A 24,805-nucleotide genomic window follows, 5' to 3' on the forward strand; every position below is an offset into this window, starting at 1 on the left:
TCGTGTCCTTGTGTTTTTACCCCATTGCGACAGAGGACCGGGATTAAATGGGGATTGAGTGTCTCCAATATGTTACCAAGGCTACTGGTATGGCATGGCGTTCGCTCATTCCATCAACCACTGTATTCCTATATGACGTCGGCCTGTAAATAATCAGGTCTGAAACAGACAATTGGTTGATAGCATTGATAATACCACACGTCGTCGGGGCAGGATGATGTACACTTGGCCACGTCACAGAGACTGATCACTTCTCTCTATCCCATTTCAGTGTGTTTGTTTGTTTGTTTGTTGTTTAACGCCGCACTCAGCAATATTCCAGCTATATGCCGGCGGTCTGTTGATACTCGAGTCTGGACCAGACAATCCAGTGATAAACATCATGAGCATCGATCCACGCTTTAAGGATACGATGACATGCATCAACCAAGTCAGCGAGCCTGACCACCCGAACAAGCATACATGTAGTCGGCTTTTACGGTAAGCATGGGTTGCTGAAGACCTATTCTACCCCGTATCTTCACGGGGCGATGTCAGCTTGTAACAGAATGCTAGTCACTACGATAGGACCCGGTACGTGGTACAGCCATTGGGGTAGCCTGTGGTTAAAACGTTGTCCCGTCACGATCCGAGTTCGAGTCCCTACATCGGAAACAATGCGTGAATCCCACTTCTGGACGACGTGAAAGGGTTGAATATTGCTAAATGGGTTACTGGAGGCCTTCTCACCCGGAATTTCACGGGTGTCCCATTCCAGTCCGATCTTACGACAAATGTAAGTTGATCTTTTTTATACGCAATCCCCAACGCGACGGGTTTGTCTGATCCAATGATGGTCCAGACCGTGATGGAGACGTAATGGTACCGACAACCAGAAGACAACATTTAGTCATCTTGTGAGGGTTGCATACAAAAACATTTCTCGGGCACGTTTTTTTCTCAACAGTGGGGAAGGAGATAGATATTATTTAATGAAAACAAAAGTTATGAATGAGGATTTTTTTATTTGTTTTACACCAATTATTCCAAGACACACAACTGGGCACACATTGAACCCGTCCCTTAAATGCAATGACAGTTGTCATGCATGGATAACAGCGTTTGCTTCATATGACGCGGGACATTTGTATTGATTTTATTGTCAATAAGAATGACAAGCAAGATATAGAATGAGGCGCCGATGCCCGACAAACAACTTCCTGCTTTAGCCTTATCACAATTACGTACCTAAAGACCACAGATTTATGTGGCAAAAAGAGTGGAATGTTGGAACTAAAAGTCCAGGAAACAGGAGACACGGGTGGCACAATTGTCAAAGTGCTGTTGTGTTTGTTTGACTTCAAGAATCGTCTCGATTATGACAGTACCATTCCCGTTCTATTAGGAAGAAGAAGAAGAAGAAGAAAATTATTTTATTTTCGTGTCACACACTGTACAGCAGTGACAATAAAAATACACAAATAGTGTGTACAGTGTCCGGCCATTATGGCCTACGAGACACGCAGGACATCACTTACATATATGAGTAACATATTAGGTAACCAAGGCGGAGAACGTCAATGAACTGAGTGGGTGTGTAAATTTAGTTAAGCGATACAATTAAGATCTTTTCCAAAGTGGCGTTGCCCCAACATCTCCACACCTATGGTTATGGGTTCGACACCCTGTTCGCCCGATTGTTTCTAGGTTTGTCAGCATCATACCCGTGCTTGTGGGTTCACAACAGTGGTAAACGTCTGAGATCTTCATTACTCCAGTCTTTCCACCCACAATAAGCTGACACGCCGTGATAAAATACAATTGTACATGTCTATTCCAAAATTGAAACAATATGTTAACCCAGAAATCTGTACGTACAAGAACTTAGTGTGAAACAAACAACCAACAAGTGGTATACAATCAACAATTGTATGACAAAATTCACTACAATTCAATACAAATTATTGCGCAGCAATTACAATGGCAGTAAACAATAGAGCGGTAGTACACTATTCCATGGCAATAATAATATGATGACAGTGGTCAGTATGAAATAGTGACAGAAAAAGTCAGTATACCCAGCGGCGACAGTGATAGGTTAGGCAGGGAATCAGTGATGATGAGCGTTTCTCACATGAAATCTGGTTCGGATGTGATGAAAATGCGTGAGAGACGAAACGTGTGAGAGATACCTAAACACGCCCTTATATACACGTCCCACTATACATGTATATACACTCAGCCAATTAAGCAACTTGAAATTTCTATACTGTGCCCTCACCACATAGAGCATTACATAAATTTCCATTACATACTATCACCGCCCGCGGTATACCGTACCGGGAGTTTATACACCACACTGGTATCTAAAGATAGTAGCTTCGTGACGACTGATCACTGTCCAAACACAATGCAATGAGCGTCTGTCGCATCTCAACAGAAACAATGTAGCACAGTTACAATCATTGTTAAACAATAAAACATACTGCCATAAACAATAATCACGACCAGTAGAAATTTAGGTGGGTAACAAAACATCACTTTATATACAACATGATGTTATCAAGTTTATAGTCGGAGAGAAACAACAATGAAATGTGTTCGTTACGTCAAAAATCCAAGACGTTTCAATATGCCTTAAATTTTGTTGATCATATATATGCCATAAAGCACTGACTATAAATTGTGGCTTGGTAACCAATTTCTTTCGTAAACCCTCTTGGGGCGTTAAACAACAAACACACAATCCCAGCACGTTGTGTCTCATATATAACAGGCAGTTTTGTGAACAAGTGAGTGACTTTTTAAACCACAACTTTTAATGATATGGTAAAAGACCGTAGTTATCATGATGTGCAGAGTTAGGCACGACATCATCCTATATTATCCTTGATTTGTAGCCGGTTCCTAGGGAAAAGTCAACAATGTCACTCTGTTCCACATTAATATTACATAACGTGATATATCTACTTTTCAAAGTGAGGTTATATTTTCAGGGAGATAGTGTGTTTAAGTGAGTGAGGGAGTTGGGTTTAACGCCGATTTAAACAGTATGTTAGTTACATCGCCGTGTATCAGCTCAAAGTGGGGGGAAAGCCGAAAGTGATGCAGGTCCCTGACGTTTACCACTTTGATGAAACCCACGAGCACGGATAGGATGCTGACAAACCTTAAACAACTGGGCCACTCGTGCTTGGCAACAGACAACGGGACTTCATTTACATAAATCTGCATACACAACACCTTTATTGTTAAATAATCATGACATATGTCGGAACGCTCAGATAGAGTTTTGCTTATACAGACATATGATACTAATTGAGATGCAATTCTAGGAGAGCTGGGAAGAACATCATTGTGTGTACACTATTACAGTGGTTGTATTACGTACCGGTGTCGACTACTTGGATTACATGAAACAAGATATCCGTATGCCTGTTACCATGTGTGAAAAGCGTTTGACGAAAATGGTCAAACTAACTGGGTTTCTTACATAAGACAGTTATTGTTTCAAACTGGGTTTTCATATGTGTGGTTGTCTCAGGATTGCGGCGATGGGAAATGATTCATGGTTATATGCAAACAACGATGTAAAGATATAGAATTCCAAAACTGGCATTACAAAATCACACATTCTTCTTCCCTTGATGTTTATTCATCTTATAAATCATTACTCGAACCAGAAAAATAACTGTTCACTTTAGCATGAGAAAGAGATGTTCTTAGAGCTTTATGTAAATTCCGTTGTTTAAGCCATAATCTAAATGTACTGAAAACTCGATTTAATACAACCAACGTGTCATCGTTTCGTTTATGTATGAAATGTAACCGTCATGAAATTATGAATAAGTATATAATACGATATACTAGACATTTATATAATATATACATTTTGCATTAGGTTGATATGCTTGAAAAGAAGCCAAAACAATTTTAAACTTTCGCCCTACAAAGAAAGCATTCGTTTGTAATACGTTTAAAAAAGGTTTAAGATAAAATGTTTACAAACATGTTAATCTTATAAATTGAATTCTGACTAGTCGATGTCATTAAGATTGACAAAAAATAAGTGAAACAGTTTTTGCAATGGTTAAGAATTCATAATTTAAATCAGAATAACAAGAGTCATCAGAAGTTGACAAATCGTCTCCACAATGGCAAAAGGCGCCACTTCACACTATGGAGAATATGTAGGAATGAATATTATCCTACCCTATTTTTTATCCCGGGGATGAAGTTCTCTAGTGTCAGGATGATTCTCCCTAGTGAATTTGAACCCATACCAATGTGTTTAATCCTATCAACATACATTTATGTTTACAGCTCATTTCTTTCCAAACAGACATGTTGACATTTTTGCCTCAAAGCTCTCTTCTGCTTAAAGTTAAACATGTCTGGATATATTTTGTCTTTTAAGTAATTGAATACTTTGGAATACTCTGTTCCATCCATCCAACTGACAATGTCAATGTCAAACCTCAAAGTCATGAAGTCATGTGATCAGCTGACAGCATGAATATCATGACAGCATGCAATGCATGTGCAAAGGAAGTCTGTCATGGGATAATATACACTGATTCAAGTTAGTGTAAATTTTCCCAGGATACATTTAATTTCCAATTTCCACTTAGTTATGTTTCACTGGGATGAATTACCCTTAATGTTTGGACATAACCTATCCCAGATTTACCACACTAAGGTAGGATACTATGCACTGGACTAAAACGTCCCCCGGGATAATATTTGGGTAGGATATAATCCTTGCTTACAAATACATGTACCAAGTTTGGATGAAAAATCTTTCACGTTATGCTTCGGAAATGAAATACAGGCGGGCAGACAGACTAGATGATGACTATATCCCCCGCATTATATGCCTTGGTGTGGGGGATAAACAGGACATGATAATAAAAATGGTTTCTCATTGTCAACGGTTTACACCTAATATGTCTTGTTTGAATGGGCAACGATCCACGCCATCACGGTGAAATACAATCAGCTTTGACACGAGTGAAGCAATACTTAAACTTCAAGTAATCGCCAAAAAGACGCGGATGTTAATGTCATGGGCAACGATCCACAACGTCGGGCACAACGACACGCTATGAACCAGGTCACACATTGTGACATAGTGTGACATAACCAATTGGATTTTGAAAAGCAATCCATTTTAATATGTCTGCTTCAATGTATTTTGATTACCACGTAAACCATGGACAGATAAAACATCTTCCCCCTGTCAATATCACAAATATGTATGAAAGTACAAATGAACATGTTAAGACATATTTCCGGCTGTAAGACAAATCATTATATAAGCACGTGGAGACCATGCATACCGTGCAAAGTCTATGCAACTTGAGTTGTGGACACAACAATGCTTTCTTTGACGTACACAACAGAAGGGGCAAAGTTCAGCTGAAGTCAAAAGCTCCGAAATTCGCTGGTTCGTAAAATCTCGAGCTTGTGTCACGGGCGAATAGTCTCGCCAGAAGTGGTCGCACAATCCCAGCTCTAGCCTCGGACACGGAAAGTCAACACTGAATTAGGATTCAGCTGTGAGAGGTAAGTTAGCAATGTTGTAAAATACTGTGGATGTAAGCGACCCACAGACGACAGGCTATTAGCGTAGCAAGTATGCATTCATGGTGACAAGCCAGGATACTCATTATATCCCTTATTTTCGGTAATAGGTAACGTGATTGAGTGTCACTGGGTTAAAGGTAACAGGCTATCACAACTGTCTTACTTTTTCGTAACGTTTTAGATCCCTCGGCTATAGATATTATCAGTTGTACTTTTAGACATTGACAGTCTAACGTTAGACTAAGTGTCACCGCTTGCACCTCGCACAGGCACGTGAATACATTTTGAATCGTGAGAAGGCATGAATATTGCATGCAATATTCAAGTGCGTTGTGGTTTTTCAGCCATTCAATCTATTCATAGAACTGAAACCGGACATGTATATATTCACCTTTCAGTAGACAGTCATTAAACTATAATCGAGTATTACCGCCCTCCCCGTTTTAATATCAACACATTACCATAAGGTGTGATGTCCTTTTCTGCATTCCTACTAAATATCCTGAATCTTTAAGTAAAGCATTAATGATTGTCAGTGACAACGCCAAGACCAGTCACGTGATATATAGCTTGTCATATGTATGTTATGTAATCTGTGAAGTCACGCATGAACGACTTACATTAATGCTTATACTGTGATTTGACTCCTGTTTATTTGTCCACAATACTATACCTAAGAATATCGTTATGCGCCAGCGTCACAGGAATCTAGTTTGAACATGCTCATGATAATTATTCGCAATTTCAATGACATGTTGAACACATGCGTTTAAATATCCATGTTCCCAAATGACCTACATCAGATCACGTGAATCCACAACTTGCGTACCGGCGTTTGCAAGCTGACTGACAACCGCGCCGTGTTGACCCTGTTTTCTATATATATGCGCAGCACGCCAAGACGCGTGGCGGTGTCCAGTGCGACGCAGGACTGTCTGACAGTCCCTATGTACAAAGTTCGGTGTACATAGTCCTTGCGTTAATTGACCCGGGTTTTCACTACCTCATTAGATAAAACAACTTCCTATATAGTGACAACGTATACGGCCTATATATTGATATGTAGCTGGCGAGACCCTTTGATAACAGTGCGTATGGTGTCTGCTTTGTGATTTTCTTATCTAAACTATGTATGCCCCTGGGATAACGAAGGTTAGCATCCATGATGAGTTTATAACTATTTCTAACCGTGTAGTTTTGCAATACCACTGAGTGTTGTTCGAATACTATAAACCGACAAGAGAGTTATTCCGGGATCAGTGTAAAAAACTGATAGTCTAAGCTGGGATCTTACATGTCTTAATGCAGTACATTAAGTTTGTTTTGTTTGTTTGGTTGGTTGGTTGTTATTTAACGCCGCACTCAGCAATATTCCAGCTGTATGACGGCGGTCTGTAAGTAATTGAGTCTGGACCAGACAATCCAGTGATTGACTACATGGGCATCGATCCACGCAATTTGGATCGATGACATGCATCAACCAAGTCAGCGAGCCTGACCACCCGATCCCGTTAGTCGCCTCTTACGACAAGCATAATCGCCTTTTACGGCTAGCATGGGTTGCTTATTCTATCCCGGATCTTCACGGGTCCAGTACATTAAGACTGTTCACTGCCACAGCAAAGAATATATTTCTCGTCACCTCCCAAACACGACTGATTTCAAATTTACTGATATTCTTGGTGAACGAATCGCTTTTAATTTTTATGATCATACATAATTGATTATGATATAAACATATGTATGGTATCCGCGAAAGTTTTAATCTATGATTTCATTACCACAAATACTTGATTATTGTATAAATATATTATTTTTAATGACCGTTTGGAATGGAGCTCATGACTTGTGTAACTTCCGAACTGTCCTTTCACAGCAGGTTGAAACGCCGTCATGTAAGTGGAATACTGTTTAAAGCGGCGTGAACTCAAACTCACTCACACCCTGACTAAGAGACTCCCAAATCTCCGTGACATATACCATTCCTGGGACTGGAGCAGGATTCAGGTCTGGGTACACTGCAGTTGATAGCTTATTTGTTCTGCAAAGCCTTTTACTGTTTATTTGCAGATTTCAGGGGGGAAATGACAAGAAAGATGAACCACATTACCCTATTTTATATAATGGTGTCAGACAGGGTTGAATACTAAGCTCTATCTTTTGTCCTCCTTTTATTGTAAAATTAGAAACTTTTTACAGGTCTATCATGGGATAAAAATATTGTAGGTACATTTATGGATATACTTTTATTACTTCGTTTGGTTATACGTTAATTCGTATTGGTTTCGAAAACACTTTCCTTTCCTCCTACTTGAAACTGTATGAAGCGGCGTTAAACCCAAGTCACCCACCAAGCATGAGTTGAACTTGTGTGACACGAACAGACACGACCCGCTGATGTGATCGTGTGACCATGGATATGTAGAGCACAGTTATCTCCCCTGCTTAGTGAACTCGCATTACATTACATCTACACTTATCCCTTATCAACTGTTCCCTACTATATTAATAAGCCGGCGTAAACTAGCTGCAGTAACTACACCATGATCAGCTAAAGGTAAGACGTGCATGTATAACACTGTATTAACCGCTTGAGAAAGTGTTTGGTATTAAATTACAAGCAACTGTATGGATACAGGTCGCCCATGTATGTAACGTTCAGGTGTCGGGTCCAAACTCGATAACTTGCAGACCGCCGTCATAAAGCTTGAATTATTTGAGTGACGCATTACACAAACATGTAAGTACTAGATTGTTGATTATAAAACTTATACTGAAGCAGTTTAATAATTCGCGATGGGGAGGTGAATACCTTTTCATCGGGAGTTAGCGTGGTTTTACGCCGCTTTCAGCAATATCACGGCAGATGGCACCAGAAATGAGCACACATTGAACCCGACTCTTTTTGTGGCGAGCGAACGCTTGAACCACTTGGCTTCCCCACCGCCCCTCTGTGCGGTAGCCTTATGGTTAAAGTGTACGCTCGTCCTGACGTAGATCTCGCTCCGATTTTCCGCTTTGGTATATTTCGCCATATTAAAGATTTACGAAGTGGTATTGTACTCTAAATTGACCATGTCTGACAAGTATTTAACCTTATTTAATAACTGTTTTATAATAAATATGGTCATGATATTGCAACTTATATAAAGCAAGACTCCATACAATTGACGAGATCAAAACCCTACCCCTACTCCCACCCCTCACCCCCACTCCCACCCCTCACCCCCATGATGCTATTACTCTGGTCATGGGTTCGATGTCTCCGTGTAATCAAGTGTCACTCACAATTGTCTAACTGTCTACCTGTCTACCTGTCTACCTGTCTACCTGTGTGGTGTCCTAAATGTGACAACTTACCGCTCTACTTGGCTACTCAGCAGGAGAAGTCTGCAAGGCATATGGACTAAGTATTTTTATCGGCTCAGGCCAACAACTACACTATACCCGTGAAATCGCATAGGCTATTCTATTTTAGACGCCATTTATAGCCAGTGACCAGTGAACCGTACGAGTATCAATACTAGTAGACAATACTGATAATAACAGCACATTTCATAATAATAATAACAACAATAACAATAATAATAATAAATGGTTTAATTATATTTTTTACATTTATACCTGCCTATTTTATTTTTTGCGCGGGGGTTGGGGGTATTTTGCCTTGAGTTTATGGGCAATTCCTTTCGTTCACATGTATAGGTAATACTCCATTAGCAACTAGCTTAAGTCAATATTACATTAACAGGTATTTTCTACAAATATCAATGGTGCAGTTCCTTGGCTAATGACTATATGTTGATGTTGCTTACAGGTGGGGAGATAGGTTGTTAGAATTGTGTGGAATTGTTATTGCATTTTGATAGCTGAGTGAGATCCACTTACACTTGTGACCTTCCCTTCTCGCACAAACGCTGCAATTCACTGTGCAGAGTCCCAAGGCGTCCCAGAAATCTATGATCGTGGGTTCGAATAACAGATCCGCCTGATGGCTGCTGGGTTTGTCAGCTCCAGGGTGTTTAAGCATCTTAATAATATAGACTGACAAAAGACGAAGTACTTTGTTGATCGTGTTAGTGGAGTTGCGTCCTTGAGCTCTCAGGGTCCGCTCATCGTGAGTTCGAATCCCATTTCTGCTCTAACCTTTTGACTGTCCCATTGACTGTCCCTGTCTCTGCATGTCGTTAGAGCTGAAATTTGGATAGCGTGAAAACTGTATGACGTAGTTGATTTGTCGAAGTATACGGTTCGTCTGTAGTTCGATCGCAGAGAAACTGTAAGAATTTCCCTGTGCCAAACTATTACTCTTTTCCAAAACTTATAAAAAAATACCCTGGCATGTTTCTAAGTTGTGCGTGGTAAACGTTTGAGAGCCTCATTCGCATGGAGACTTCAGCTCATGTATTTTTGCATTTGGAATAAAAATACTTATTTGAGAAAATGTATATTTAGTTTCTGTTCACATCAAGCATGCGATCAGAGAGGGGCATGGGTGTAATCTGACATTTGCATACAGGATACTCCTGTTACGTTTCGGGGTTCGTCAGCATCATACCCGTGCTCGTGGGTTTCACCAAGCTGGTGAATGTCTATGATTGAGTCACTTCCTCCAAAATCAAGTTGACACGCCGTGATATGACTGGAATGCTGTTCAAAAGAAGATAAGGAAAAGGTCTTCAGCAACCCTTATGCCGTAAAACGGCGACTATGCTTGTCGTGAGAGGCGACTGACAGGATCGGGTGGTCAGGCTCGCTGACTTGTTTGATGCATGCCATCGTATCCCATTTGCGTAGATCGATGCTCATGATGTCAGTCACTGGATTGTCTGGTCCATACTCGATTATTTATAGACCGCTGTCTGTAGGTGGAATATTGCTGAGTGTTAAACAACAATCAAACAAAATATATATACTCGTGCATGACCTTTTGGAATAGCCTTTTGGCCTGTGTTACTTCGGGCTTCCTCCCACATCAAGGTGACACGCTATAAAATGAAATACTTTTCAAAGCGGCGTTAAAACAAACTCACTCACTTACCAATGGCCGGTTTGACTTCACGTCTGGCTTTGACATTTCTTACTTTTCTCACTTCAAGTACATATGGAGCTGTGTCTTCGCACCTATGTCACGGAAGCATGCTCACAGACATCTCATAACTTAAATATTGCTATGGCTACACATTAAGTTACATATAACACATGCTACACAAAATGAACCACCCGAGTCGTTCATATATCCATAGTCATGGCATTAGGATGCGATGACATGCATCAACCAAGTCAGTGAACACCCGATCCCGTTCGTCGCCTCTTACTTATAGTAATATGAAATGATCGGGTGGTCCTTAATGAGAGATTACTGGAGTAATATGAAACAATCGGGTGGTCCTTAATGAGAGATTACTGGAATAATATGAAATAATCGGGTGGTCCTTAATGACAGATTACTGGAGTAATATGAAATAATCGGGTGGACCTTAATGACAGATTACTAGAGTAATATGAAACAATCGGGTGGTCCTTAATGACAGATTACTGGAGTAATATGAAATAATCGGGTGGTCCTTAATGACAGATTACTGGAGTAATATGAAATAATCGGGTGGTCCTTAATGGCAGATTACTGGAATAATATGAAATAATCGGGTGGTCCTTAATGACAGATTACTGGAGTAATATGAAACAATCGGGTGGTCCTTAATGACAGATTACTGGAGTAATATGAAACAATCGGGTGGTCCTTAATGACAAGATTACTGGAGTAATATGAAATAATCGGGTGGTCCTTAATGACAAGATTACTGGAGTAATATGAAATAATCGGGTGGTCCTTAATGAAAAGATTACTGGAATAATATGAAATAATCGGGTGGTCCTTAATGACAGATTACTGGAGTATTATGAAATAATCGGGTGGTCATTAATGACAGATTACTGGAGTAATATGAAACAATCGGGTGGTCCTTAATGACAGATTACTGGAGTAATATGAAATGATCGGGTGGTCCTTAATGACAGATTACTGGAGTAATATGAAACAATCGGGTGGTCCTTAATGACAGATTACTGGAATAATATGAAATAATCGGGTGGTCCTTAATGACAGATTACTGGAATAATATGAAATGATCGGGTGGTCCTTAATGACAAGATTACTGGAGTAATATGAAATAATCGGGTGGTCCTTAATGACAAGATTACTCGAGTAATATGAAATAATCGGGTGGTCCTTAATGACAGATTACTGGAGTAATATGAAATAATCGGGTGGTCCTTAATGACAGATTACTGGAGTAATATGAAATAATCGGGTGGTCCTTAACGGGGGTTTTCGTAGTATGTTTGACTATTGCTGAGCTATATATGAATACTTACTGTGGGTATGCCATTTGGCAATTAATGTAATTGTCAACATACTGATGAAATATATTTTGGCATTTGCAGTAAGTTAACTGACAAAACAGTCAACCGCCATGTTTGTGCCCGCGCGTTGCCAAGCAGTATATCCAGCTACACACGTCCTGCATAAATCATTTATATATACATGGATTTCTTATATTTAAAGTTAGGAATGTGATGTATTAGCATGAGGTAGTTGATATGTATCTATGTTACAATATGTTCCCAACGAACATACGAGGATATACATGTGTGTACAGACATTCAAACTTCAAAAAATGAAATTAATATCATATGTAGTTCAGGGTTACTGGTGATATAAATTCGTGATATGTTAAGTGAGTTACAGTTCTCTTCGCAGTACGTCATCCATAGTGTGACTGATATTTTATAACGTACATTTATTATCATATGACTAACACACGTGTGCTTCATTTCTAAGGCCAAAAAGCCCCATGTGTGTTGCTATTTAGCTTATCTAAACATAGGGTTGGTAAGTAGGGTTTTAATTTTTTTTTTTTTTTTTTTTTAAATTAGAATGTTTTTATCTATAGTTTTATCTACAGTGACATATTACGCCTGTGGCATAAAATACGGGCAAAGCGAGACTGTTTTGGGTCTAGGTTAGGATCGGTCGAAACTAGAGACAAATATAGTTTTGAAATGGCCCAAAACAGAATGCAACCTGACTGATAGAACAACCGCACTATACAGAGTGTTAGAGCTGGCCTGGATTTTAGATGTGAAACACCAGAGCACCGGTAAGATCGTTTAGACGAGGTGGTCGCATATCGTCGTATATTACCTGATCATATTACGTAAGTTTTTTAAACATGTGTTGCAAACGAGTGGCGATTTATTTCTTTTACATGTAACTTGTTCATTATCGAAATGCCGGAGTATATTTGATGACAGAGTTCGAAACGTCAGCGTTCGACTGGGTGGGTTTTATTATGTTCGCCTTGTGTTTGGGGACACTAATGGGCTCGTTTAGCAACAGATGTTTTTTCTTCAATTAAATCATGTTCATTAATGGATCGTGTTGATGCGTAACTGCCCTAGCATCAGCTATCTATTGTATGCATTGACACAGGAGGCAGCTATATAGGTGCTGTATCTGAATGGATGCACACTGCAAGGAATACTCAACCGTAGACATACGCATTGATGTCGTCAACTCTAATATAGAGGAATAGTGACAACGATTTCTGAGTAAGTTGCGAAACCATATATATTTAAAATCAGACGATACTGAGATGTTGTTCTAATTTAGCACATTGCTAGTTTTAAAAGCACGGCGCCCTTTTTAATCCTTGAAGATTTTGAATGTATTGGTGTAATAATTCTAAGATGGATTGATATGATTTTAATTTATTTTCAAATTAAAGTTTAGTCAACTTTAATCGCCGAGCAATTATCGTGTTCTTTACACAAGTTAGTTGGGCCTATGTATCATTTTTGTGTATTGTTTGTTTCAAATGGCTCTTTTCCCCCGAGGGGCGGTGGGGTAGTCTAGTGGTAAAAGCGTTCGCTCGTCACGCCGAAGACCCGGGTTGAATTCCCCACATGGGTACAACGTTCTGGTTCTGGTGTCCTCCGCCATAATATTGCTTGAATATTGCTAAAAGCGTCGTGAAACCATACTCACTCACTCACTCACTCACTCACTCTTTTTGCCCGAGCGTTTATTCAAGCTATGTATTTATTCAAGGACTATATTTGAATTATCAGAGGTAGTGTACAAACACGACGATGAGCTACTCACACAACTGACGTCGGTCTGACACGAGAAGGGTAGACTTGCTCAAAGGCACATGATGAGATTTTCATTTTTCATTTGGCCTATGTTTCTTTCGTATTTTGTATATTTCGTGTATTTCTCGTCTACACATTAAACATATTTTATAGTTTTACGATAATTGTAAATTGGAACTAAAACTTTCAAAATAGACAAATATGTTTGGCAATTTTGAAATTATTACTAAGATCTATGAGAATATTTCACAACATGTCCCTGCTGTAAGTGATATCTTTCACATACTTAAATAACAACCATGCTTTAATCATATAGTGGCGCAGATATCGTGCAGAGTTGTTTAACGCCGCAGCAGTATTCCAGCTATATGACAGCGGTCTTTAAATAATCGAGTCTTGACCAGACAATCCAGTGATTGACATCATGAGATCGATCTACGCTATTGGGACACGATGATAAGTCAGCGAGCTTGACCACCCGACCCTGTTATTCGCCTCTTACGACAAGCATAGTCGCCTCTTACAGCAAGCATGGGCTGCTGAAGACCTATTTTCTACCCGTATCTTCACGGGTTCATTTCACTAGTATTCCTATTCCTATTAAAAAAACGCTAGTGATATATATTTGTGTGGGATTTGGCAAAATGATAAAAAATATCAGAATACAATCATGTAAATACTTATGTCTTGTGAGTGAGTTGGATTTTACGCCGCTTTTAGCAATATCACGACGACGGACACCATGAATTGGCTTCGCACTTTGTACGCGGGCCTTCGGTGTGACAAACGAACGCTCAAACCACAAGGCAACCCCACCGCCTGTAAAGTCTTGGGAAATTCGGAAAGTCGGTAAAATGTAAATCATTCTAGGTTGTGAACACTGGTAATATCATATTGAAAAAAAATGGTATGGGATTTTGCTAAATTTTAATTAGAAGATAAAATAGTGTACATGTGCCACAACCTATTATGCACAAAATATATTAGAAATACAAAAATCGATATATATGATTCCAGGCTCTTTCATGGCACACAATAAAGTTTGAACATTATACATACAACCATATTTGTCAGTACCTTCTTATTTCGCAACAGCTTGTACATATATCCTATCCTAGATTTCCAATTCGCGTACCGTCAATTTGCCGTTGTACTCAATGCATGGGTAACTAAAATCAGCAGTACTATGACACACATACGGGTACATTTCAAGATTAATGTCTTTAAAAAGATTAATAGACAGTGTAGAAAACCGACATCAAAGAAAATACTTCTGATTCATATTGAAAACATCTCATTCAAATTCCGTCTTAGTTGTCGCTACCGCTACACAGGGACCCGTGAAGACCCGGGGTAGAATAGGTCTTCAGCAACCCATCCTTGCTGTAAAAGGCGACTATGCTTGTCGTAAAAGGCGACTAACGGGATCGGGTGGTCAGGCTCGCTGACTTGGTTAATGCATGTCATTGATCCCAATTGCGTGGACCGATGCTCATGATATTAATCACTAGATTGTTTGGTCCAGACTCGATTATTTACTTTGGTGAAACCCCCTAGCACTGGTATGGTGCTGACAAACCTACGAACCCACGATCATAGATTTCTGGCACACCTAAGGAGCGTAACTCTGTACTGTGAATTGCGGCGCCTGATTTGACTGCAGCCTTTCATATGCCATAGACCCGTGATGGTCGGGCTTAGAAGAGGTCTTCAGCAACCCATGCTTAGGCGACTATTATATACTTGTCGTAAGTGACGACTAACGGGATCGGGTGGTCAGGCTCGCTGACTTGGATGATTGGTTGATTCATGTCATCGTATGCCAGTAGCGTAGATCGATGCTCATGATATCAATCACCTGATTGTCTGGTCCAGCCGTGATTATTTACAGACCGCCGTCCTATAGCTGGAATATTGCCGAGTGTGGCGTTAAACAACAAACAAACAAATAAAGCCGAATTTGCATACACAACAAACACATCACTTTTTACTTAATTCGTTCATATTATACCCACCTATGGCTAGGCTCTCTCAAACTCTTACCATTTGTCTGCTACATATTTGTTTCTGTTTCAGATTCGGTCTGAATCTACAGCCAAGCAGTAAACATGGACGCGGTTAGAGATCTGCTGGTGACCCGAGTGGGGCAAGTCGGAGCTGGGGCTCTCGCTGTGGCGGGCACGGTAGCAGCCTCATATCTTCTGACTGGAGGACCGAGGCCTATCTCCCCTGTCGTCGACCCCCAAAACCAGACCATAGACCTAGGTGTACGTGTTTATTTGCCTACCCCCACGACCTGACCATAGATATAGGGGTTCGTGTTTATTTGTCTACCTTACAACCAGACCATAGACCTAGGTGTACGTGTTTATTTGTCTACCCCCACGACCTGACCATAGATATAGGGGTTCGTGTTTATTTGTCTACCTTACAACCAGACCATAGACTTAGGTGTACGTGTTTATTTGTCTACCCCCACAACCTGACCATAGATATAGGGGTTCGTGTTTATTTGTCTACCTTTCGAACAAACCATAGATCTAGGGGTACGTGTTTATTTGTCTACCTGCATAAACAGACTGTAGATCTAGGGTAGGTGTTCATTTGTCTACCTGCACAACCAGACTGTAGATCTAGGGTAGGTGTTCATTTGTCTACCTGCACAACCAGACTGTAGATCTAGGGTAGGTGCTCATTTGTCTACCTGCACAACCAGACTGTAGATCTAGGGTAGGTGTTCATTTGTCTACCTGCAAAACCAGACTGTAGATCTAGGGTAGGTGTTCATTTGTCTACCTGCACAACCAGACTGTAGATCTAGGGTAGGTGTTCATTTGTCTACCTGCACAACCAGACTGTAGATCTAGGGTAGGTGTTCATTTGTCTACCTGCACAACCAGACTGTAGATCTAGGGTAGGTGCTCATTTGTCTACCTGCACAACCAGACTGTAGATCTAGGGTAGGTGTTCATTTGTCTACCTGCACAACCAGACTGTAGATCTAGGGTAGGTGTTCATTTGTCTACCTGTACAACCAGACTGTAGATCTAGGGTAGGTGTTCATTTGTTTACCTGCACAACCAGACTGTAGATCTAGGGTAGGTGTTAATTTGTCTACCTGCACAACCAGACTGTAGATCTAGGGTAGGTGCTCATTTGTCTACTCTCACAACCAAACTGTAGATCTGGGGTAGGTGTTCATTTGTCTACCTGCACAACCAGACTGTAGATCTAGGGTAGGTGTTCATTTGTCTACCTGCACAACCAGACTGTAGATCTAGGGTAGGTGTTCATTTGTCTACCTGCACAACCAGACTGTAGATCTAGGGTAGGTGTTCATTTGTCTACCTGCACAACCAGACTGTAGATCTAGGGTAGGTGCTCATTTGTCTACCTGCACAACCAGACTGTAGATCTAGGGTAGGTGTTCATTTGTCTACCTGCACAACCAGACTGTAGATCTAGGGTAGGTGTTCATTTGTCTACCTGCACAACCAGACTGTAGATCTAGGGTAGGTGTTCATTTGTCTACCTGCACAACCAGACTGTAGATCTAGGGTAGGTGTTCATTTGTCTACTCTCACAACCAAACTGTAGATCTGGGGGTAGGTAGTCGCTTGTAAGATTTGATCCCGATGGTATTCAGCGCAATTGTAAATTTTCATTTCGAATCTCTTATACAGGGCGGGGTGCGAGGGTCTTCCCTGATGAAAGACTTCAAAGAGAAAAAGCCAGTCGAACGTCTTTCTGACGAAGCTGACACACTACACAAGATCTTCCTTTGTGGTCTCAAGACGTCACGTGAGTTGGACCAGTCATCTTAGGCTCAAAATTCGCTTTGAAGGGTTGCGTCCCTTAGACATGGCCGGATCCTTTGATCGTGGATCCGAATCAAAGTTTGCCAGGTTATGAACCTTTGTTTCCATTGTTTCATTAAAATGCGACCCGTGAAGATCCGACCTAAGCAACCCGTGCTTGCCGTAAGAGGCGACTAACAGGATGGTCAGGCTCGCTGATTTGGTTGATCGTATCCCAATTGCGCAGATCGATGCTCATGATGTCAATCACTGGATTATCTTGTCCCGATTCGATTATTTACAGACCGCTATCATATGGCAGGAATATTGCCGAGTGCGCTGAACAACAAACAACCCAACAAACTATTCAACGGCTCTGATCCCTCTATCAATGTGTAATGTGGGAATACTGTGAGCCAAGGGTCATAACTGTTCACGCACGTAGCCTCAGTTTCAGTCCGTAACTAACTTATCTATATAGAAACGCATCATAGTGTGTCAGTGAGCAGTTGTGAAGCCTTGATAACTTCAGATTCATGCCTTTCATTCACACTGCCTTGAATCCAACAAATAATATATCCGGTGTAGCGTATACCTCTATTTCCCCCTTCTGTCTAGGTCACAGAAAGTGTCTTGGCAGAAGAACGGGACCTAACAAAGAATATGAATTCCTCACATATCAACAGGTAAGAATTCAAAGCACTTCAAAGATCCGGTGTAAAATAGGTCTTCAGCAAACCATGCTTGCCATAAAAGGCGACTATGCTTGTCGTAAAAGGCGACTAACGGGATCGGATGATCGGGAGGTCAGGCTAATTCCCAATTACGTGGATCGATGCTCATGATGTCAATCACTGGCTTGTCTGGTCCAGACTCGATTATTTTACAGACCGCCGTCACATAATATGAAATATTGCTGAGTGCGGCGTTAAACAACAAACAATCAAATAAAAGCACTGCACTGCAAAAAAAGTAGTTATCCCGATTTTCTTCAAGTTTGAAAATATCCTGCTGGGAAACGCTAATACGAAACACTCCTGACTAATTCATTGTCCGTGTACGCCATGTGCTGATTATACGAACATGGAGCTTCCAGGACAAGTTACAGGTGTCAATTTACGTTAACCATTTATTTAAAAATACGTGCAACTGTGAGAAGTGAGTGGGCGCTCCGCTTGAATTATTTCAAGATAGACACCACTTTATAGATAACAACTTCTTTAATACTGTGAAAAGCGACGTTTCGGTATAGATCCTTAAAACCGTTGTCAAGCAAGACAAGTCTACAACGGCATAAGGATCTATACCGAAACGTCGCTTTTCACAGTATTAAAGAAGTTGTTATCACTAAAATAGTGCCTATCTTGTCATCCGTCAACTTCCAAGTAATGCCTATCAAACAATTTGAATTATTTCGTCACGTATTTGTGACAATCAAAATGAAGGCATCAATTCCAGAGCTTGTTCCAGGCTACGTTACAATTTGAAATCGTAGCGCATGTTTAGAAACTATAGGACTATCTGGTTCAGAAATGTCATTAATTTTTTCAAGGGTCAATGACCCGGTGATCTTGACAATATGAAGCATCCGCAAATTAATTTATTGTTCATTACAGCTTTAGCTTCATTTAAGGACGTGCGTAATAAAACGTTTATCAATACAACCGCAATAAAATATTCGAAAATGTGATATGTATCTTTAATAAAATATGCCATATACCTAAAGACCGTCCCCAGTTCCTAACGCTTTGTTGATAGGGTGAAGAGGTTCGGTGCACTTACTCATTGCATGTCGCCTTGCCCCTGTGGGTAGATAGTTGCTTGCTCGTGGGTTCAGGTATTGACCCGCCTGATCCAGACCGACCGCCTCCGTGGTCTTGTGGTAGAGCGTCCGCCCGGAGAGCGGAAGGTCCAGGGTTCGATCCCGGGCCGCGTCATACAAAAAGACGTTAAAAGATTGTACTTGTTGTTACCCTGTCTGGCGCTCGGCATTAAGGGGCTAAAACAAGGACTGGTCGGCTCGGCGTCAGTATACTGTGTCTGAGTGGGATATTCATGTTAAACTGCGGCATGGTATCTCAGTGAGCTAGCACTATAAATCGGCATCAGTCCGGACTAGTACAAGCAGCCACACACACACATACACGTGCATGCACGTCGCTATATAAGTGCAATAATCTTGGACGCGACGTTAAACCCAATTTCACCTCACCTCACCTGATCCAGACCTGATTATTTAGAGACCACCTTGATACCGCTAGAACATTGCTGACCGTGGCGATAAGCAGCATTCACTCACCTGATGTCATTTTACAATTACAGGTGTACGACAAGACCCGAGAGTTCGGCTCCGGGTTGATACAGCTGGGTTTGAAGCCGCACCCAGACACGTTTATTGGCATATACAGTATAAACAGAATAGAGGTGAGTTGCAGGAGGTGCCCAACACCCTTGACCGTGTCAGTAATATACCGTTTGAAAGTTAAGCTGCATTATTTATGTACAGCGCAAAGAGGTAGTCGTGCGTTCAGTGCCCACGCTCTCGCGTATTGGCAGATTTGTAGAACAAGCTCATAAAACGCATGCTCTGGCGCATGTCTTTGAATTAAATTATGAGTGCATCAGACGGGTTCATTTTATTTCAGAAGTTCTCTTTAGGAACATATGCACGTGTGTGTTCTGTTGATAATGACTGTTCGGGGGTTCGGGGATTCGATTGTCTCGCTATTCACATACGTGTTCTGTAGACAGTTGGCTTGTCTCGCTATTCACATATATGTGTTCTGTAGACAGTTGGCTTGTCTCGCTATTCACATACGTGTGTTCTGTAGACAGTTGGCTTGTCTCGCTTTTCACATACGTGTTCTGTAGACAGTTGGCTTGTCTCGCTATTCACATATATGTGTTCTGTAGACAGTTGGCTTGTCTCGCTATTCACATACGTGTGTTCTGTAGACAGTTGGCTTGTCTCGCTATTCACATATGTGTTCTGTAGACAGTTGGCTTGTCTCGCTATTCACATATGTGTTCTGTAGACAGTTGGCTTGTCTCGCTATTCACATACGTGTGTTCTGTAGACAGTTGGCTTGTCTCGCTATTCAGATACATGTGTTCTGTAGACAGTTGGCTTGTCTCGCTATTCACATACGTGTGTTCCGTAGACAGTTGGCTTGTCTCGCTATTCACATACGTGTGTTCCGTAGACCGAGTGCTTGTCTCGCTATTCACATACGTGTGTTCTGTAGACAGTTGGCTTGTCTCGGTATTCACATATGTGTGTTGTGTAGACGGTTGGCTTGTCTCGGTATTCACATACGTGTGTTCCGTAGACCGTTGGCTTGTCTCGCTGTTCACATACGTGTGTTCTGTAGACAGTTGGCTTGTCTCGGTATTCACATACGTGTGTTCTGTAGACGGTTGGCTTGTCTCGGTATTCACATACGTGTGTTGTGTAGACGGTTGGCTTGTCTCGGTATTCACATACGTGTGTTGTGTAGACGGTTGGCTTGTCTCGGTATTCACATATGTGTGTTGTGTAGACGGTTGGCTTGTCTCGGTATTCACATACGTGTGTTGTGTAGACGGTTGGCTTGTCTCGGTATTCACATATGTGTGTTGTATAGACGGTTGGCTTGTCTCGCTATTCACATACGTGTGTTGTGTAGACGGTTGGCTTGTCTCGTTATTAATAATAGCTAACTTGTACTCTTCGTGATTGGCTGCAATATTGCCGATGCGATGTAAAATTGTAACTCACTCAAGTTATTCACATACGTGTGTTCTGTTGACAGTGGGTGGTGACGGAACAGGCATGCAATGCCTACTCCATGGTAACAGTTGCCCTGTACGACACACTGGGACCAAAGGCCTGCCAGTACATCGTTAACCACAGTAAGTTAACAGCTTGTCGCCTGAAACGCCTTCATTGTGCAGAGTTGCGTCCCATAAACACACCGGGATCCGCAGATTGTGGGTTCGGATTCCAGTTTCGCCCTAATTATCATCCATGGTTTGTCAGCACCAGACCAGCGCCATAGTATCAAAAATTGATAAATACTGGCATTCCCTAGCATTGCAGTCTGTCAGCTCTTTCGCGGAGGTTTTAATTTCAATGAGTAATGATTTGTAATAAGTACCTTACTCTTGTTGGTTTGAAGACGTTGTTAAACGCATGGCATTTTATTAGAATGAGTGTAATATTCTAGACAATGGTAGCCTCAACAACAATTTAGTGTGAACTTAGCTGTGGCCAGCGTTAGCTCGCCACACCACATATCCCCCAAAAAATTAAAACCTATTTCTGTTTTCCACCGACGTCATATGGCCGGAATATTGCGAAAAGCGGCATGAAACTATACTCAGTCACTCACTATTGTTGGTGCAAAGATGTTGGTGCGGTGTGAAAATACTACTCACTAACTCCTTACAGTGGAGTTGACGACGGTGGTGTGTGACACGGCAACGCGGGTTGAGAAGCTCCTCGACAGCGCCGAGACGACACCTTCCCTGAAGACCATCATCGTCATGGATGACCCAGGCAGTGACGTCATCAAGCAAGCAGAGGCTCATGGGATACAGATTCTCACATTCGCCGAAGTCGAGGTGATTCTAGGGGTTTATGGAGAACGATAATGTGTATAATTATTATGTGATTTAAAATGAAGCGTATACAATCAAACAAGTCGAATAATGAATCGATTGAAATTGGAATAGAATATCCGGTATGCATGAGAGAAACACCAACAATGTTTTGTGTTTCAAAAACGTATTGAATTTCAAATTTATACGAGTTATTTCGGAGATACACCTACGTTTAGACTTACGAATCTGTAAAAAGTCGGGTATTTTCTTTTCATATTGACACAACACATATCCGTTCATCAGGCTGTATTTAGTCAGGGGTAATAACGAGAAATAATATCCATTTTTTTTAAAAAAAAATTCCAGGCACGCGGCAAAGCGAAACTCGAGATTCCTGTGGTAAGTATTGTTAGAAGCGCTCGTACAATCATCATATCGTTAACCTCAGTCACTAGGAGAGTTTTACAAGACGCAGAAACGGGCGTCCAGTTCTCACAAATGTAGAGAAGAGACGCAGAAAAAAATGTGTTGCGTCCCTCGGCCCTCATCATAATATTCATTGTACGAAATTCTTCACAAGAAATATAAAGGTCCTGTAGTTGGGCTTCCTGTCCGCCTCCAGCTTTGTAAGGCAACATGAAACACTGAAATGTCTGAAAAATGCATTAATAACTGGTATATCAAGCAACATTGTACGTCTAGTAACATCTGAGTTGTACATTAATTGGAGCAGTTTACGTGGACGTATTCAAAGGCATCTTACCAATCTAACGTCTATCCTTCAGCCCCCCAAGCCCTCAGATCTGGCGACAGTTTCATTCACCAGTGGAACAACAGGTAAATATATGTCAGCCAAAACAGTCGTGTGTATTATGCCCCGGGACATAATATCCCATGCCTCTTGTAAGAGCCGACCAGGATATCGGTTGGCCAGGGTAGGTGACTTGTTTGACTGTGTTGCATCGTACCCGATGGTTCATGCTTTCATTCACGTTTGGTCAAGACCCGGCTTACTCACAGGCCGCTATGAAATAGCTGGAATATTGCTGAATGCGGCGTTAAACAACATACACTCGCCGCGAAATGAGATGGTTATGCAATCAAAATTGTTTCACATCTTTCCTAGTCTTACCAGACCGTAAATACTGAAGAGTTTGCTGAATATTCTGCGTGTAATATGATAAATGATTTTCATTTCGATGTCGAAAATGTTATTCATCGTCTTGTTTTTGGTCAGAGTATTAGCCCATACAATTTACGACATTAACAGGTTGATATCAAGGACTTTGAAGAAGTATAGTCATCTGAAAACCGCTCCACCATTACTAATCATGTTTAATTCACACGTATTTTCTTTGGCGCCGCGATTCGCCGTGCAGAGTTGAAATAGAATTTGAAATTTGAAATAGACCATTCTCACTTTTTAACGTGTTTGTAGTGTTATGACTTCGTAAAATACATGTACATGTATATTTACATATAACCATAAATAAATATCAGTGACACTGTGCATATTTCTTTGCAAAATTTTATGCCTTATCCAATGACAACTGTTTATAATTACAGTTAATGGAATTTTGATTCGAGTTTTCGAAAAATGACTTTGTATTAATTGTTTTTAATTGGAAATGGTTATGTTTTTACCGCAGAATTTTGTAATGTCACGCAGAATTTTGATAATTCTATGTCAGAATTCGTCTGGGACTGCGGGAATGATCTGTCACAACTAATAAGTGAGGCATTTCAGGGGAAACAATTTCTGTGTAAAACAATAAAATATACACAAAACCCACATTAAAATATTATCGTAGCTGTCAACAATGTGTGTTTACTTGTACATTGCAGGAGACCCTAAGGGAGTGATGTTGACACACGGCAACTTTGCTGCAGAGTTGGCAGGCTTTATGTACGGAATTACGGTAAGCATATACTGTAGTATATCCATTTAAAACATGTTCATATATGTTATGAGGAGGTATATTTTTTAAATTGCCAGAAATAACATGGGTCGTTCTTTCTGAAGAAAACCTCCGAGGTCAAATTAGATGTACATAGATGTACATTAATCTCTCCCTTGTACGAGGAAATTCGATATATTTGCAGCACTGACACCGACACTCTGTCATCGATGAAGTCTTTTTCATACATATGACTTTGCAGCGCAATTGCACTCTAAGTTCACTCGCGTGGGTTGTCAAGCTGAAGTCATCTTCCCGAGACAAGGGAGTTAACTGTAAATTGGACTTTTATAGTCAGTTAACTACCTTGGGTGGATGGCTATAGTTGTCGAAAGAGTGACTAAAGGGATTTGGTGATCAACTTGTTTGTTGAGCGTCCTCGTACCCCTCATATCAATCATGGTTTTTTTCTGGCCCTTCTGGACCATATTCAATTATATGAACCCGTCGTGAAAGTGCTGGAATCATGGCGTTAAACCACAAAAACAAAAGAACAATCATGTCGGAAGATTGGAAAGGGCTTTTGAAACCATACTCTTATTTCAAATAAAACAAGTAAAATATTAAAATAAATCTTCACTGAATTGAATTGGGGGAATACGGTTTACAAGCAGTCGAGTTCGCCGCAGTTCTCTGTGTAGCGCTGCTTTCCTTAGTCGTGCCAGGATCCTCTGATCCTAGATTCGGACCGATTATGATCCTTGGTCAGGCTATACCTGTACTCGTGGGTGTCAGCAAAAGGGGTAC

The 24,805-nt window shown here is 40.9% G+C and overlaps 1 protein-coding gene across 2 annotated transcripts in view; it reads left to right on the forward strand.

Moving 5' to 3' along the window:
• Positions 1-5,307: 5,307 nt before the first annotated feature.
• Positions 5,308-24,805, forward strand: part of LOC124144543 (long-chain-fatty-acid--CoA ligase 1-like) — a 52,753-nt gene continuing 33,255 nt past the window's right edge. The window contains exons 1-11 of one of the 2 annotated variants that reach the window (XM_046513995.2): positions 5,308-5,544; positions 13,061-13,179; positions 15,799-15,989; positions 17,406-17,523; positions 18,138-18,205; positions 19,842-19,943; positions 21,311-21,410; positions 21,949-22,121; positions 22,467-22,499; positions 22,886-22,937; positions 23,946-24,019. In XM_046513995.2, coding sequence (XP_046369951.1) covers positions 15,831-15,989; positions 17,406-17,523; positions 18,138-18,205; positions 19,842-19,943; positions 21,311-21,410; positions 21,949-22,121; positions 22,467-22,499; positions 22,886-22,937; positions 23,946-24,019 — 879 coding nt within the window. In that variant the 5' untranslated portion in view covers positions 5,308-5,544; positions 13,061-13,179; positions 15,799-15,830. The remainder of the gene's footprint in view (positions 5,545-13,060; positions 13,180-15,798; positions 15,990-17,405; positions 17,524-18,137; positions 18,206-19,841; positions 19,944-21,310; positions 21,411-21,948; positions 22,122-22,466; positions 22,500-22,885; positions 22,938-23,945; positions 24,020-24,805) is intronic. The other variant, XM_046513994.2, reaches the window with a different exon arrangement.

This window comes from Haliotis rufescens, unplaced genomic scaffold (genome assembly GCF_023055435.1).
Source record: "Haliotis rufescens isolate VD_foot unplaced genomic scaffold, xgHalRufe1.0.p SCAF_11, whole genome shotgun sequence".
Classification (NCBI taxonomy): Eukaryota; Metazoa; Mollusca; class Gastropoda; order Lepetellida; family Haliotidae; genus Haliotis; species Haliotis rufescens.